Raw genomic sequence first — 17,115 nt, 5'->3', positions numbered from 1 at the left:
AGGTGGGATGTTAACAGGTTTTCAAGGATCAACGACCAGAGCAGGAATGAAGGCTACAGCCTCTAGCTACCTCACTAACTGAGGAACCTGGCTGTCCACTGACCCCACATAGCCACACTAACACACTGCTGTCCTGTTTCTACAGTACACACTAACACACACTGCTGTCCTGTTTCTACAGTACACACTAACACACACTGCTGTCCTGTTTCTACAGTACACACTAACACACACTGCTGTCCTGTTTCTACAGTACACACACTGCTGTCCTGTTTCTACAGTACACACTAACACACACTGCTGTCCTGTTTCTACAGTACACACTAACACACACTGCTGTCCTGTTTCTATAGTACACACTAACACACACTGCTGTCCTGTTTCTACAGTACACACTAACACACACTGCTGTCCTGTTTCTACAGTACACACACTGCTGTCCTGTTTCTACAGTACACACTAACACACACTGCTGTCCTGTTTCTATAGTACACACTAACACACACTGCTGTCCTGTTTCTACAGTACACACTAACACACACTGCTGTCCTGTTTCTACAGTACACACTAACACACACTGCTGTCCTGTTTCTACAGTACACACTAACACACACTGCTGTCCTGTTTCTACAGTACACACACTGCTGTCCTGTTTCTACAGTACACACTAACACACACTGCTGTCCTGTTTCTACAGTACACACTAACACACACTGCTGTCCTGTTTCTACAGTACACACTAACACACACTGCTGTCCTGTTTCTACAGTACACACACTGCTGTCCTGTTTCTACAGTACACACTAACACACACTGCTGTCCTGTTTCTACAGTACACACTAACACACACTGCTGTCCTGTTTCTATAGTACACACTATCACACACTGCTGTCCTGTTTCTACAGTACACACTAACACACACTGCTGTCCTGTTTCTACAGTACACACTAACACACACTGCTGTCCTGTTTCTACAGTACACACTAACACACTGCTCTGTTCAGGGTCACACCTGAACCACACACACACACAATCACACGCACGACCACTAACACACACAACCACACTTACAGACAGTTTTCTCCTGCATGCTGGGCCCAGTGCCCATCTAATTCAGATCTGATTAGAGTCACTGGGAAGCTCTCCACCTGCACAGAGAGAGAGGTGAGAGAGAAAGACAGCGAGAGCAAGAGAGAGAGAGAGAGAGAGAGAGAGAGAGAGAGAGAGAGAGAGAGAGAGAGAGCAAGAGAAAGAGAGGAGAGAGAGCAAGAGGAGAGAGAGAGAGCAGAGAGAGAGAGCAGAGAGAGAGAGAGCAGAGAGAGAGAGCAGAGAGAGAGAGAGCAGAGAGAGAGCAGAGAGAGAGAGGAGAGGAGAGAGATCGATCGATGCCTCCTTGTCTCACCTGCCGTAGAGGACAGATACACCATGGAGAGATACCACCAAGGTCTACCTCACACGGAGAGACGTGTGAATGTATCTATATTTGTTGTGTGCATATCTTAATGTGTATTTGTTTACGTAAGTGGTGTGTGGGTATTTGTGTGGACCTGTGTGTGTGTGCGTGCGTGCGTGCGTGTGTGTGTGTGCGGATGGGTATAGCTCAGTGAGGATGGGTATAGCTCAGTGAAGATGGGTATAGCTCAGTGAGGATGGGTATGGCTCAGTGAGGATGGGTATAGCTCAGTGAGGATGGGTATAGCTCAGTGAGGATGGGTATGGCTCAGTGAGGATGGGTATAGCTCAGTGAGGATGGGTATAGCTCAGTGAGGATGGGTATAGCTCAGTGAGGATGGGTATGGCTCAGTGAGGATGGGTATAGCTCAGTGAGGATGGGTATGGCTCAGTGAGGATGGGTATAGCTCAGTGAGGATGGGTATAGCTCAGTGAGGATGGGTATGGCTCAGTGAGGATGGGTATGGCTCAGTGAGGATGGCTATAGCTCAGTGAGGATGGGTATAGCTCAGTGAGAATCAGTGAAGCTGAGGGCTAGCACATTGGACTGCAGATCAAGAGGTCCCATGCTGGTTCAAATTAAGTTCAGTATCTCAGTATCTCGTTTGTGTGCAGTGACATGTTGGTTTGTGGGTCAACAGCTCCACCTGCTGTCTAGAGATGGGATAGCACCCATCCTGCTCTCTCTCTCTCTCTCTCTCTCTCTCTCTCTCTGAGACACAGCACCCATCCTCCTCTCTCTCTCTGAGACACAGCACCCATCCTCCTCTGTATGAAACACAGCACCCATCCTCCTCTCTCTCTGAAACACAGCACCCATCCTCCTCTCTCTGAGACACAGCACCCATCCTCCTCTCTCTCTCTGAGACACAGCACCCATCCTCCTCTCTCTGAGACACAGCACCCATCCTCCTCTCTCTCTCTGAGACACAGCACCCATCCTCCTCTCTCTCTCTGAGACACAGCACCCATCCTCCTCTCTCTCTCTGAGACACAGCACCCATCCTCCTCTCTCTCTCTGAGACACTTCACCCATCCTCCTCTCTCTCTCTGAGACACAGCACCCATCCTCCTCTCTCTCTCTGAGACACAGCACCCATCCTCCTCTCTCTCTCTGAGACACAGCACCCATCTTCCTGTCTCTGAGACACAGCACCCATCCTCCTCTCTCTCTCTGAGACACAGCACCCATCCTCCTCTCTCTCTGAGACACAGCACCCATCCTCCTCTCTCTGAGCGACAGCACCCATCCTCCTCTCTGTCTGAGCGACAGGACACACTGACAGGACCTGCTGCTAGACTGTTGAGTCACCACACAGGAGAGGAGTGTGTGTGTGCGTGTGTGTGGTGTGTGTGTGCGTGTGTGTGGTGTGTGTGTGCGTGTGTGTGCGTGTGTGTGGTGTGTGTGTGCGTGTGTGTGGTGTGTGTGTGCGTGCGTGCGTGCATGTGTAACAGAAGCAGGGTGCTTTTGTTTCTGGTTCAAGGTGAACGTGATTCTGTCACGGCTACGCTAGCCAAGCTTTCATTAGCCAACCAATCACTCACACAACAATCCTGTTGGTGCACACACACGCAAAAACAGATTACATATACAGTAAGTACAGACACACACAAATATGACATACGTACACACACACACGGGCTGTGAAGATTACAATTTGGCCTTGATGGGGTCTCAAATAGGTCATTACAACCAGAGGCAATTTATCCTTCCACAATTACAACCCATTAGAAGAAACAGCCTCTCTCTCCAAGTGTGTGTGACAATGGGACATGAATGGGAGGCAGTGGTCCTGCATAACCTTCAACACACAATCCCTCTATCCTCCCATCCCCATCCCTCAATCACCCACTGAGACTAGCCATCTAAAACAAGTGCACTCGTCATCGTGAGGTTCCTACCTTTGTTGAAGAACATAGAGGCCATCTGACCCATCTCCACACGCTCCACGATGTCAAACTGATCCACTGGGCCCCCAGGCCTCTCTGGGGACAGGCACAGGGTCAGAGTGAATATATGTGTGTGTGTGTGTGTGTGGGGGGGAGGTCACTCACGGATGGACAGAATCGGCCTCGACTCCGGCCGTCCCCTGATGATGACATCATCGTCAGAGTAATCAGAGGTGGAGTCGCTGTCTTCCACCTGAAGATGGAGGATTCCAAACAGAGGAGAGAATTGATAGCATCACAACACGAAAGAGCAGTAACTTCGACTACGTTAAATATCTGTGCTTGTTGGGACAAGATGGCCGCCAACTCACCTCCTCCTGCTCTCTCCTCTTCCAGCGCAGCTGAGCATTGGCTGAAGCCATCGCCTCGATCACGAAGGTGGTGGTCATGTAGCTGAGGAGGGAACGAGAAAGGGAGGAGGAGGAGGAGAGTAGAGCGAGTAGAAGGAGGGATGGTGAAAGGGGGAGAAGGAGAGAGAGAGAGAGGGAGGGAGTGGTATAGAGAGAAGGAAAGAGATGAAGACAGAAATGAAGAGATACTGAACTTAATTTGAACCAGCATGGGACCTCTTGATCTGCAGTCCAATGTGCTAGCCCTCAGCTTCACTGATTCTCACTGAGCTATACCCATCCTCACTGAGCTATAGCCATCCCCACTGAGCTATACCCATCCTCACTGAGCTATACCCATCCTCACTGAGCTATACCCATCCTCACTGAGCCATACCCATCCTCACTGAGCCATACCCATCCTCACTGAGCTATACCCATCCTCACTGAGCTATACCCATCCTCACTGAGCTATACCCATCCTCACTGAGCCATACCCATCCTCACTGAGATATACCCATCCTCACTGAGCTATACCCATCCTCACTGAGCTATACCCATCCTCACTGAGCTATACACATCCTCACTGAGCTATACCCATCCTCACTGAGCTATACACATCCTCACTGAGCAATCCCCTTCACTTTAGAGTTAGTGCCAGGATGGGTAAACTGACCTCATGAAGGCCAGGAAGGAGATGAGTGCCAGACTGACCACCCAGCCAGCCGTGGCAAAGGCCCTGGGCATGGTCAACGCCCCAGTGCCCACGATCAGGTTGAACATGTACACTAGCCCCACCTGGAAGAACCACACAACAGAGACACACACACACACACACACACCAGAGACACAAAGGGTAAGAGTTTAGGACGGGCTCAAGAACCAGGAAGACAGAACCGGTCCAGTCATGGTGGCTCGACTGGGGACATTCTCCTCTTCATATTCATCACTGTCAGTCACCAGGGAGCCATCACTGTCCCTGAGCCACAAAAGAGACTTCATAGAACCTGGTTTAGTCTGACATGCCTCGGCAGAGAGTGGAGCTAAAGCTTTGTGGATCTCCTGGACCAATCTGCACTGCAGCTGATGAAGTAAGAGTGGACAAAGTAGACACAAATAACATGGGCTCTCTGTACAACCGCAGCTAGGCCACACAGTGTTTCTGACCTTTGCAATACATGTGTGACCGTGTCCGCACTTTTTCTGTGTCCTGCTGTTCTGTGATGACTAACTAAAATAACCACATCATTCAGGCATGTTTAGGGATAGACAGTGGGGACATTAACCTATCAATGTCAAGGGAACATTGAATCGTCCCCACCAATAATTAGCGGCAGCAAAGGGTGGTGTTAGTGACGTTCTTGACAGAAACTTCCGATAACGTCCCAGCTGATACTTACAAACGGGGAGTATGGCTCACCGCTCTCGGTGATACCACCAGCCATGGCGGGGGGTGGATGCACTCTCGCCGGTCACAATCTGAAAAGTAGAACACGCGAATATCCATCAACTACAACTTTAGCCTACTGTAGATAACTTCAATATCTGTGTGCAAATGGTCACCTACAAAACAGCAGTCAGGCACCTATCAAGCTGCTACAAATATTACACTTGGTAATTGTACCAACTGACCAAATTTTAAAAAGCAGTATCTGTCGAAAAGAGAGCAAAATACCTGGATACTTGACCAGGCTTCACATATAATTAAATTTTTGACAGATAGTATAGACTCTACTCTCTGTAGACTATTCTAGTCAAGTACTTGAGCTAGCTTGGTAGCTATACTAGTAACTAGCTACAGGGCATTTTAGCTCATGATTGCATTGATAAGCTCGCAAACAGCCACTGACTGTTACCGTTGTTGTGCATGACTAGTATACAGCTACTGTAATCTGTCTTCAATATTATCAAGTAGCTAGCTATCCGTCTAAGCTAGCAGCTGGTTAAAAAACACCTGCAGAGCGAAAAGTAAACACTTTCAACATAACAACTCACCTTCCTCCGAAATACAACTGGCTATAACCACTCAGCCAGCCAGCTAGCTGATTCGAAGTAACGGCTATCCAAAATGGCATATGTCCAGTCTTGATTGACTGGTACCAGAGGTTTTTGTGGGGAAATAGGCAAAAGAGAAAATAAGTTGCTTCTGACTTGTGAAGTGGCTCCTTGGCTACTTCGAATGTGCTAAAGCGGCTAGCACTAGCTAATGTTTGTTGCACTCAGTTTTGTACCACAGGACATTCCCGATAAACAATGAACCCAAACTATAACTGCCGTCTTCTTCGTTGTGCTCAATCATTTATCTTTCTGATATGGTGGTTCAAATAGGTACATTCTCCGCTTCACGTTTACAAAGTCCGTTAATATAAAATATTTGTCCTTGGCTTACCTACACCTTATACAAATCTAGAACTGAGTCGGTCACGTGACGCAATATTTTATTGTGTTTTGCATTCGAACAGGCCTAATGGGTATAGCCAGTCATGTGACCGAAAGAGGCGTTATCAGAGAGAGCAAGTCATATGACATTTGAATCGAAATTGCAAGCTGTCAAACTGAGCACACTACTCCTCTCTCTTTATCACGCGATTCATTTCCTCTTCTTTGGAACTTACTGATCCCACAGTAACGATTATTATAACTTGAAATTAAATTGATCGCTTAACAATGAGTCGAATAATTACATTTAGATTTAGTCATTTAGCAGACGCTTTTATCAAATCGACTTACAAGAGATAGCTTTACAAAAAGTCCATAGGTCAATGATCATAAACGAGATAGCCCCAAAAACATTGCGGGTAACCAAAACATGAAGCAAACATTGTGAAACGCAAATAAGTGCCAATGGGTGGAACCAGAAGCGCATGTAGTTGAACAATGATGGTCGAAAGTGTTATAGTAAGCAATTAAGTTTGGCCTGGTTTGGGTGAAAGTGGCCTGGGTTTTTTAGGTGAAAGTGGCCGGGGTTATTCGGGTGAAAGTGGCCTGGTTAGTAAATGTGTTCCCGAAAATCATCGTGGAACCAACTTGCAGTAAATGAAAACAAGAAAACGTCAAAATTAAGTTTGTCAGTTTTATTTGCAGTATAAAATATTATTGCACAATACGGTCTACAATATTACAGCACATACTACTCCATGCGTAACTGTGCTACAAAGGTAATAGTTTCTCGGAGCAGATTGTAGTAGCTTGATGAGAATCCGATTTTTTTTTACTGTTTTTTCCTGCTGCCTTCTGCCTTGCTCCGTGGTAGCTTTGTAAACTAACTTACATTTGTTGTGCGTGAAGTAGGAAGAACAGATATTTGTGTAAAAAATATAAGGAGTGAAAGTAAAAAGTTGTCAGAAAATAAATATTGAAGTAAAGTACTCATAATAGAAAAAATCTACTTAAGTACAGTACAATTCCCATCCTTCCCGAGTCGGTTGTGCCAACCCAGACCCAGCGTCATTCTAACCTCGTAGAAAAACATCTGCAAGATATGACACACAACTTATGACAACTCCACAAGAAAGACTGAAAAGCACAAAAGGACTGTAAACCAACATGTTTAGAGAAACCACTGAACATTTACATATATGAAGAAGACCACTGTGCTGAAGAAGTAAGAGCAGAAGTAGGCCTTGTCGATGCCTCTGGCCACCCTCCCCCAGTACCCAGGTTCCCTGTGGTCTCCTGCCCCTTCGGTTACCTTCCTCCGGTCATCAGATCTCTCCTCCAGCGGCACCTCTTCCACCTCCTCCAGATGGGGGTTCCTCTCCTGTGCTGTTCCCCCAGTAGCTGAGCTCAGTATCTGGGGGTCCTCATTCACCCCGCTGGAGTCCTGGCTCCCCTTGCTGTCCAGGTCTCCTAAGAAGCCCACCAGAATGGACTCCAGCAGGCTAAAACCCACCATGAAGAATATTGAGCTGCAGTGAAGAGCTGGGGGCACAGGCACAGATAACAGTCACCAAACCACAGAACAAGCTCAGATTAAATTTTAAAATTCAGATTCATATTTAATTTATCACATGAAGTCCGCTGTACTTTCTGGGCCCTGTTTAAGGTTTGTGTTTCATTGCCTATGACAGGGTGACCATTTTAGGCTTGACCTCTGACCTATGAGTGGCAGCTTGTCGCCTGTGGAGGGCAGGATGTCGTTGAGGATGAGCAGCAGGACAGAGATGGAGAGCAGGATGGTGATCTTGAAGCTCAGCTTCTCCCCCCGGGTCTGGTTGATGAAGAAGGAGGCCAGGTCCAGAACCAGGAACAAGAAGATGGGCAAGGCCAGGTTGAGGATGTACAGCACAGGTCTCCTTTGAATGTGGATCTGACACACATAGAGGGAGGAATGGGTGTCAGATGGCTGAGTGGTTAGGGAATCGGTACTAAACAGATGGTTGCCGGTTCGAGTCCCGGCTGTGCAAAATGAAGTTGTGCCCTTGGGCAAAGGCACTTAACCCTACTTGTCTCCCTGTACTTACTGTAAGTCGCTCTGGATAAGAGCGTCTGTTAGATGTCAATGTAATGGATGGAGGGCAGGGGACGGGTACAGCTCAGTGGTCGAGTATTTGACCACAGATCTAGAGATTGCAGGTTTATCACTTTGGATAATATAGTCTGCTAAATGAATGCATAATAGATAGGGATAGATATAGATATAACTTGGATTCAAACTGTCAGAGAGCTGTTTGGGTCCACATGAATGTGAGTACTCTATATTACAGGTGTCTGTTGTCAATATCACTTGTCCTCTCTGGAGTTCAGACCCTGGTTCGAATCATGCAGTTAACTGACTCACCGACTGACCAGTGGCATCAGATGTGATGGGACAAACGGGCAGTATTCATACAGATTGAGTTTACTACTTCAACTTGATTATGTGGGGAAAGTAGAGGTACTGTAACATGACTAAAGAATGCATTATTATCTGTCAGTATCAAAGTAGACTGTCTACCTTGTATTCTAGCTGACTCCAAGACGCATTATGCATTGTATAGTTCTTCTTAGTGGTTTCTATGAACAGGAAGTCCCATTCCCCTTGATTTAAGTTATTCCTGGTGAAGTTGGTTTTGGAATCTTCTGTGGTCAAGGATCCTAAGGTGATGTCATCTACGGACAGAGATTGAATATCAGATACCAGATGGGTAATGCTAGTTTTTACCAGCTTACTTACTTCCTTCAAAATAATGTACATTTTAAAAACCTTCAAAGGTTTAGTTCACTAAAGCACCAAGTTACCACTGTTGTCATATTGCGGCCAGGGCAAAATATACAAAATAAAACTACAAGCCCCAGACAAATGACAGATAGGGACACTCTATCAGGTTGCCCATCACTGTAGTCCATTTCCCCCTACCCGGACTCAAGAGTGAGAAGAAGGTGACAGTGCAGATCTGGTGGTCCAGGGGGAACTTGTACATGTCCATGCCACAGCTGGTGGTTAGCTTCTTCCGGTCCACCACATGGACCCGGCCGGGGGACAGCTGTGCGTGTTGGCTGGGTGTGGTGCTGCCGGTGTCAGAAATGCTGCGCAGGAGTGCATGCACACAGAAATCCACATCTGGAACGTCTTTACTTTCACATCTTACTTTTTTTCCTTTCACCAGTCAGGCTTTTTTATTCAAAGTTACGTACAAATAGGGCATATCAAAAGTACAGCAAAAGATCAAGGATCAGAAATGCGTAGCTCTAATAGTATGTTGGTCGGCTAGATAAGTTGCATTTTATTGAATATATTGTGTATTCTTTGGAAATCCTTGATTTCTCCCACACATATCTCATATTGCAAAAACCAAAAAGTCCTTTGTCGATCATTATTCTAACCTCTCAGAATAACATCCACGAGACACATGACTTGATGATTTAAGAAAGAAAATCACAAAAAGACTTAAGGCCTTTCCATCATGTAAAAGCACCTGGTTTCCTCTAACCATACACTAAGCATTGTATGCACAGATCACAGTTTGTCGACATGTTTGTTTGTTCATTGTTGAAAACAATCGAGTGATAAAAAGAACGAGACGATAGTAGGACCCAGATGAGCGAACAGGGAGATGAGAGAGAAGGAATGAGAGAGGATGACAGGATGGGCAGACCGAGGGAGGAAAGAGAGAGAAGGAATGAGAGAGGATGACAGGATGGGCAGACCAAGGGAGGAAAGAGAGAGAAGGAATGAGAGAGGATGACAGGATGGGCAGACCAAGGGAGGAAAGAGAGAGAAGGAATGAGAGAGGATGACAGGATGGGCAGACCAAGGGAGGAAAGAGAGAGAAGGAATGAGAGAGGATGACAAGATGGGCAGACCAAGGGAGGAAAGAGAGAGAAGGAATGAGAGAGGATGACGGGATGGGCAGACCAAGGGAGGAAAGAGAGAGAAGGAATGAGAGAGGATGACAGGATGGGCAGACCAAGGGAGGAAAGAGAGAGAAGGAATGAGAGAGGATGACAGGATGAGCAGACCAAGGGAGGAAAGAGAGAGAAGGAATGAGAGAGGATGACAGGATGGGCAGACCAAGGGAGGAAAGACAACAGGGAGATGAGAGAGAAGGAATGAGAGAGGATGGTAGGATAAAGAAAAAAAAAAAGTTATTGAAAGACGAAAGACGTGTGTATAGTACAGCTCATAGTCATATACTGCATGGCCAAAGGTCGCAGGTTCAAATCCCTGTGTTCTGTACAATGCCATAGAAGCGACTAGTATTTAGCATGATTGTGTGCCAAAAGTATTTGCTAAATGAATGCATAATGATTACAGTATTATGCAAAGGGCAATGAAGATAGGTTTAGGAAGAGATATAGATGGTTCTTACTCCTCGTGGATGACTATGTCCGGTTTCCAGAGCTTTTCTCTAGGGACTTGGATGGAGCGCTTGCCACAGAACTCCTTCGGATCCCAAGAGATGAACTCATTGTTCCAACTCTGTTAAAAATAGGAAAACTCAATCAATCCATCCATCACTCACCTGTCTATCCATCAATACATTCACTCATTTATCCATCCAGCCAGTCACCGTGCATCCATCCATAATTCACTCAAACATTTATCTATCATCTATTCATCCCTCAATCCACATTATCATTCACCCTTCCATTCCTGTCAAATTTATTTTTAGAATTTTCTCATTCACATATTTTTGTCAATACACATATTTCTCAATAACTCAAGTGCCTGCAGCAGCAGTGATCAGAGACTGAATGAGGACTTTATACTCACTATGAGGGTCTCGATGGAGCAGGTGAAGGTTTGGCTCTTTGCATTCTGTCGGAGGAAATGTAAAGGTGCACAACAGAAGCGAGTGAAGACATTAGAAGCAGGGATTTTTAGACATGATCAGAACCAGTTTTTTTTTACAGTTTTAGAACTGCCATGTGCCACTGTCACGTTACAGCCATCAACGTTCACAGGGTGGTCGACAGTATTTACGTAAGACAAGGAACTCTCATGTTCTAACATTTCTAATCTATCAGGGGAATAATGAATATCTAAGCTCTATGCCACTAATGCCAAGACGAAGTCTCAGGTTGGGTTTCCCAGGCAAAGAGCACCGCCAATATTGAGTTTGTATGCGTCCCAAAAAATCATGCTAAATCCTAATCGATTCTTCTGATTGACAGCACCCTGTGGTTTCAGGACATTTGGACAACCTGTGATATACAGCTGAAGGTTCTCACCACGTCCTGGAGAACCTGTGATGTACAACTGAAGGTTCTCACCACTTCCAGGATTCCTGAGAGGAACAAGTCCACCTCCACGTGGGTGCGTGTGGTCAAGTTCCGCACGGGCCTGATGTGAGCCATTAAATCATTCTTCTCCGTCAGATTCAGCTTTTCCAGGAGAGCGACATAGCTGCAGCTGTTATCACTGGAAACATCACATACTGACAGGCACAGTCAGTCAGACATACAGACAGACAGTCACAGACAGACAGATGATAAAGACAGACAGTAGAGCAGTAGAAGGATGAACAACCAAGGTGGGCAGAGGAGGAGGTAGTGACCCCGATCCGCCCCCCCCCCCACACACACACACACACACACACACACACACACACACACACACACACACACACACACACACACACACACACACACACACACACACACACACACACACACACACACACAGCTCACCCATCAGAGCCAGCCAGAGCAGCAGCCCTCCAGCCATCATGGTTCCTCGTCGGAGGTCCCGCTCCCGACTGAGGAAGACCTCAGATGTGGCCGTGTATCCCTGGATGTAGCGTCAGCGTCACACCGAAGACGACCAATCAGAAGCCAGTCTGCTTCACTCCCGGCGCTCGCCAGAGATATTGATCAGTATCGCTCACTGGTGACGGCAGATCGGGTTGCAGGTTCAATTGTTCCTCTGTGTCTCTGTGGATGATGCTGGGTAAACACCCGTTTGTTGTCTCTCGAGGCCGAGGCCTGGGGAGGTTTGTGATGAACAAAGTGTTTTGTCCGTCTCTTCGTAAACGGAGTGACTAAGTTCAGTTGAGTGATGGATTTTAATAAGTATTAACTATCTGCAGCTTTGGGAGACAAAACCAGACCTCTGACAATGAATGAATGAATGACAACACAACACCAGGCTTAGGTCTCAATCATGTCTCATTAGGTCTTGTAGAGCATGTTCCCAGCTGAGGAACAGAGGTCTTGGGATGTTGGCCTGATGGCAGGAGGAGGAGCAGCAGTGGTTTGTCAGTCAGCTGAGAGGAGAGGAAGAGAACACCAAACATTATTGTTTGGTGTTCTCTTCCTGACAGAAGCAGAAATGGTCTGTTGCATGATCATGTGCATCTGAGAGCCCCTCTTTATAGTGGACACAGAGTAACACACAGACATAAGAAGCAACTGCTGGTTGGTAGAAAAAAAGAGAACTGATAAATACAAAAATGCAGTCCTTTGTGTGTCAGGTCATGTTTGCTCCTGACATTCTCTTTCCTTGCCTACATTCTGGAGTTATGGTTTAAATACCAAATTCCAAGTCTGTAATAGTATGTTGATCAATATAGGAATGTGAATACAAATATACAATAATATGACTACAGCAATAGATAGTATAATTTCAGATACTAAAAAGTAAGACCGTGTTTTTTTTCCACCCTGTTTTAATTCAAATGTTTTTTAATGTCTTGTAAACGATCATCACAAATTCACACACAAAGATTATTTTTTTGGACACACTTACAATTATATGCGTGTGCATATAAGAATACATATATGTGTAGATTTCATTTCAAGCCCATAATGTAGTTATTGCATCCACATGATAAAGAGAAAACCGTGGAACACAATAATGAAAAGGATGTAAATGCAGAAGTAGGCGGTATCTATGCGGCTGGCCACTCTCTCCCAGTACCCCGGCTTCCCGTGGTCTCCAGCCCCCGCAGCAGAGGTCACCTCCAGTCTGATCCTCCACACCTCCTCCAGAGCCAGCTGGAGCAGTCGGGGGTCACTCAGCCCCTGCATTCCCTCGCCTGGAGCCCTCTGCTCTGGGCTGGCCTCTGCCGGCACCCCCTTCTCAGCCTCGTTCTCTGGAGGACCTGGGAACATCAAAACATTCTGTTGAAGAGGAAGTCTTGCCAACCCAGGACCAAGTGACATGTCCATACCCATGTATTGTTTCTACACGTAAATGAACACGAATCGCAGACATCACTTGTGTTTACTGGACCGAGAAGAGGAGAGGAGAGGAGGGAAGAGGAGAGGGGAGGGGAGGGGAAAGGGGAGGGGAGAGGAGGGTAGGGGAGGGGAAAGGGGAGGGGAAAGGGGAGGGGAGAGGAGGGTAGGGGAGGATAGACTGTGAGCGCTCGTGCAACGAAAGTAGCAGACATCTTTTATGACACCACACATGGGCTCACTTGATTGGACGCTGGCGCGGGTTTGACCCCCGCCTTCCTTCCTGTCCAGGTCCATCAGGAAGCCCACCAGCAGGGTCACCAGCAGGTTGAGGCCCACCAAGGTGAACACCACCACGCAGTAGGAGGCTGGACAAACAAAAACTTTGCATTACGTCAGTTCTTTCCTGGGTCGGCCATTTTGGTTTGATTTTTTTAAGCTTGACCTCTGACCTATGAGAGGCAGCTTGTTAGCGGTGGAGGGCAGGATGTCGTTGAATAAGAGCAGCAGGACAGAAATGGAGAGCAGGATGGTGATCTTAAAGCTCAGCTTCTCCCCACTGGCCTGGTTGATGAAGAAGGAAGCCAGGTCCAGAACCAGGAAGGACAATAGAGGAATCAGGAAATTCAGCACGTACAACATCGGGCTTCTTTTAATAGTTATCTGGAGGAAGGAAGAAGGGAAGGAGGGAAGTAAGGAAGGAAGGAGCAGTGAGGTATTTAAACTCAATTGTGTGAAGGGTCCCTACACTGGGATTGTTCATCGTTAACATCACCTACTTCTCCACAAACCTTTTACTTTTTTAGGCTTTTTTGTTGTTGTTGTTTAAATACATCTAGCTCTAGGTCCAAGCTGCTCTGTAGGTACCTTGAATTTTAGTATGTCCCAGGAACAATTCTGGTAGATCACCTTGTCCTTAGTGGTGTTGATGTTCACCAGACTCCATTCTCCCTGGTTGTTCAATACCTCACGAGAAAACTGGTTCAGATACTCGGATGTGGACCACTGCTTGATCACTATCGCTGCATCTGCAGAGGTGGTGTTGAAGGGAATTGAGTGTAAATGTGTGTGCGTGTTTGTGTGTGTGTTTGGGTATGTGTCCGTGGGATTGTTGTGTGTGTATATGTGTGCGTGTGTGCGTGTGCGTGAGAGAGAGTGTGTGTGTGTGGGTACACACACAGCACATGAAGCATGTGTATCTCCCAGCCAAGCGTACCGCAGTGGGAGATGGAGGTGACGGTTATTTGACAAGTCTGAGTGTCGAAGGGGAACTTATACAGATCCATGTTGCAGGTGGTCGTCAGTCTTAAGGAATCCTTCACAGTCACAATCCCATTTGAGTACAAGATGGCATAGGGGCCTTTTGTGATGCTGTCTGTGCTGGAGATACTGGGAGGGGGGGAGGGGGAGGGAGAGGATGAGTGGGGGAGGTGGTGGTGGTGGGAGGGGGTTTGGAGGGTAAGATGGGTTGGGGAGAGCAGAGTGAGGGGGTGGAGGTGGTGAGTGGGGTGGAGGTTAGGGGGGTGAGAGGGGTGGGGGATAGGGGCGTGAGAGGGGTGGAGGTTAGGGGGGTGAGAGGAGTGGGGGATAGGGGCGTGAGAGGGGTGGGGGTGAGTTGGGGAGACAAATGTATAATTTTACTGTTGAATAACAAGCAATCACATCTTCAATCTCAATCCAGGCAATGAGTACTATCACAGGATGCTGCAGGGAATGGTGTCACTTCACTGACAAAGAGATTTGATTTATTACCTTTATTAATTTAGCAGCCACACACAAGGCCATTTATGAGTTACCTATTGTAGGTATTGTTGCAGATCTCATCTCTCAGCCAATCGTTTTTTTAAGATGGTTAAAAAAACAGGCATCAGAAAAGAGTAAATATATATTTTGTAACTTGAGATCACTGTCCGGGATACTAAACCTGAACTGAGGTTTTGAGTAAACATGGCATGATGTTCTGTGGCACAGACAATGAGCTGGTGGCATGGCTCCTATGACAAATCAAACAACCTTAACAATGATATCACTGTGGGTAAAGGTCAGCTATGACATCCAGTATGAACCTCAAACCATTCTAATGCCTCCAGATGTACATTTAGTCTCTAATCACAGTGGTGTCATGAGTGATGCTTGACAGAACCTGTTCACAAAATCACAGAAGACTCTCCTGTTTAGTGACCTGTCATTCAACACACTCATCCACTCACACAAACAACATTTATATTTTCTATATTTTCAGTGTGACACCTGAAACCTGAACCTTTGACCATACGAAAGTGATCTGGTGTGATAATTGTACTGTCTTTAAAGTGTGGTGGCTCAGTAGTACAGCATTTCACCACTGATCATAAGATCAATGGTTCAAATCTATCCACCCCTCACACACACGCATATGTTTTCCAAAAGAATACGTGATCGTTGTCACATTATTCATTAGAAATAGTACCTACTCTTCTTGCATGTTGATGTCTGGGGTCCAGAGCTTCTTCCTGGGCACAGTCAACTTGTCTATCCCACAGAAGTCACTCTCGTTCCAGGATAAGAACTCGTTCAACCACCCCTGTGTGGAGAAAGACAACGGCTATTGAATGGAAATGAAAACGGTTGGCTGCTGTGTTTCAAACTGAGAATCCCATTATCCCATTATCTCTCTCTTCTGTGAATATCGTGAACAAGCATCACCTCAGTATGTCAGTCATTAGTTTTAAGGGGTTTATAAAGCTGGATATTTGACAGGTATTCATTGATAAGTATTGACTGATTGCTATTGTTGGCGTTGATAAACATTATTACCATGTTGCTCCATGCCTGACAAGTTAGAGTTTGAGACTTCTCATCCTGCACACAAAACAGATTCAAGGCGGCGTTAGATGAGAGTGAATACAGGTGTGAATGTGTTTACTTACACTGCTTCACCAAGACGTCCTCAACCAGTACAACACTTCAATTAACACACAACCACTAACACCACAGCACACATGACAAAAATCCTGGCCTCAATCCTATAGGACCGCTGAGTCACACAACAGGACCAGGAAGTGCAGAGATCCTAACAGGAAGTGACAGGGACACACCACGTACCACATTCAGAATGCTGTACACATACAAGTCCTTATTCACTTCAGTGGGAGACGTCCAGTTCACAACAGGACGGACGTTAGCCAGAACCTGGTTGGTGTCCAGAAGATTCAGGTGTTCCAACAGGTGTGAGTAAGAGCAGTTTGTCTCACTCACACTAGAGACCTCCGTCACTGAGAAGAGAAGAGCGTTCCATTCTAGAACATATACATTCTGGAACATTCTCATTCGAGAACGCTTAAAACTTAAAGGGGGCATGGGTATAGTTCAGTAGACCATTTGATTACAGATTACAAGGTTGCAGATTCAAATACCCCCCCTTGTTTATTACCCTGGATTTGTGATCTGCTCAACAAATACATCTACAAATCAGGAATCAATTGCAGTCTTTTGCATTTTACTGTAGTCTACTGTAGTGTCATATATTAAACTGTAGTCTGGTGTATTGTATAACGTTCTACTGTTGTCTATTGTAGTTAAATGTAGTGTATTACACTTTCTAAGTCAGCTGCCCCCTCTGTGTAACTGTGTAACTCACCCATCAGGAGAGAGAGGAGTGTCAGGACGCTGGGAGAAGACATGGTGAAGTCCTGAGGCAATCTGGCTCTCTGAGCACAGACACACTTCCAAGACCTGCCATATATCTGTGACACACAACTTGTGTGTGTCAGAGAGAGGGAGAGAGAGAGTAAGAGTGTGTGTG

At 46.3% G+C, this 17,115-nt stretch overlaps 3 protein-coding genes across 3 annotated transcripts in view; all 3 read right to left on the bottom strand.

Moving 5' to 3' along the window:
* Positions 1-6,133, bottom strand: part of slc38a12 (solute carrier family 38 member 12) — a 31,655-nt gene extending 25,522 nt beyond the window's left edge. The window contains exons 1-6 of the mRNA XM_084678736.1: positions 5,727-6,133; positions 5,132-5,210; positions 4,408-4,529; positions 3,714-3,795; positions 3,508-3,595; positions 3,355-3,438 (exon numbers count right to left, since the gene is read on the bottom strand). Of these exons, the coding sequence (XP_084534862.1) occupies positions 3,355-3,438; positions 3,508-3,595; positions 3,714-3,795; positions 4,408-4,529; positions 5,132-5,176 (421 nt within the window). The 5' untranslated portion in view covers positions 5,177-5,210; positions 5,727-6,133. The remainder of the gene's footprint in view (positions 1-3,354; positions 3,439-3,507; positions 3,596-3,713; positions 3,796-4,407; positions 4,530-5,131; positions 5,211-5,726) is intronic.
* Positions 6,134-7,281: 1,148 nt separating this feature from the next.
* Positions 7,282-11,880, bottom strand: LOC146252925 (5-hydroxytryptamine receptor 3A-like). The gene is made up of 8 exons (XM_084676792.1): positions 11,844-11,880; positions 11,427-11,590; positions 10,927-10,971; positions 10,523-10,632; positions 9,070-9,239; positions 8,668-8,822; positions 7,830-8,040; positions 7,282-7,652 (listed from the first exon to the last, which is right to left on the bottom strand). Exons 1-8 carry the CDS (start codon positions 11,878-11,880, stop codon positions 7,282-7,284), a joined length of 1,263 nt encoding a protein of 420 aa, XP_084532918.1.
* A 1,034-nt stretch (positions 11,881-12,914) lies between these two features.
* LOC146252924 (5-hydroxytryptamine receptor 3A-like) lies at positions 12,915-16,993 on the bottom strand. Its single transcript, XM_084678509.1, has 9 exons — positions 16,951-16,993; positions 16,416-16,585; positions 16,128-16,172; positions 15,785-15,894; positions 14,548-14,720; positions 14,199-14,359; positions 13,784-13,994; positions 13,574-13,699; positions 12,915-13,255 (listed from the first exon to the last, which is right to left on the bottom strand). The coding sequence occupies exons 1-9, from the start codon at positions 16,991-16,993 to the stop codon at positions 12,966-12,968; spliced, it is 1,329 nt and encodes a 442-aa protein (XP_084534635.1). The 3' UTR covers positions 12,915-12,965.
* Positions 16,994-17,115: the final 122 nt, after the last annotated feature.

This window comes from Hypomesus nipponensis, chromosome 17, assembly GCF_054491055.1.
Source record: "Hypomesus nipponensis isolate SF chromosome 17, ASM5449105v1, whole genome shotgun sequence".
Taxonomy (NCBI): domain Eukaryota; kingdom Metazoa; phylum Chordata; class Actinopteri; order Osmeriformes; family Osmeridae; genus Hypomesus; species Hypomesus nipponensis.
Note: the sequence above shows the minus strand (reverse complement) of the source record. Positions and strands in the feature narration are given on the sequence as shown.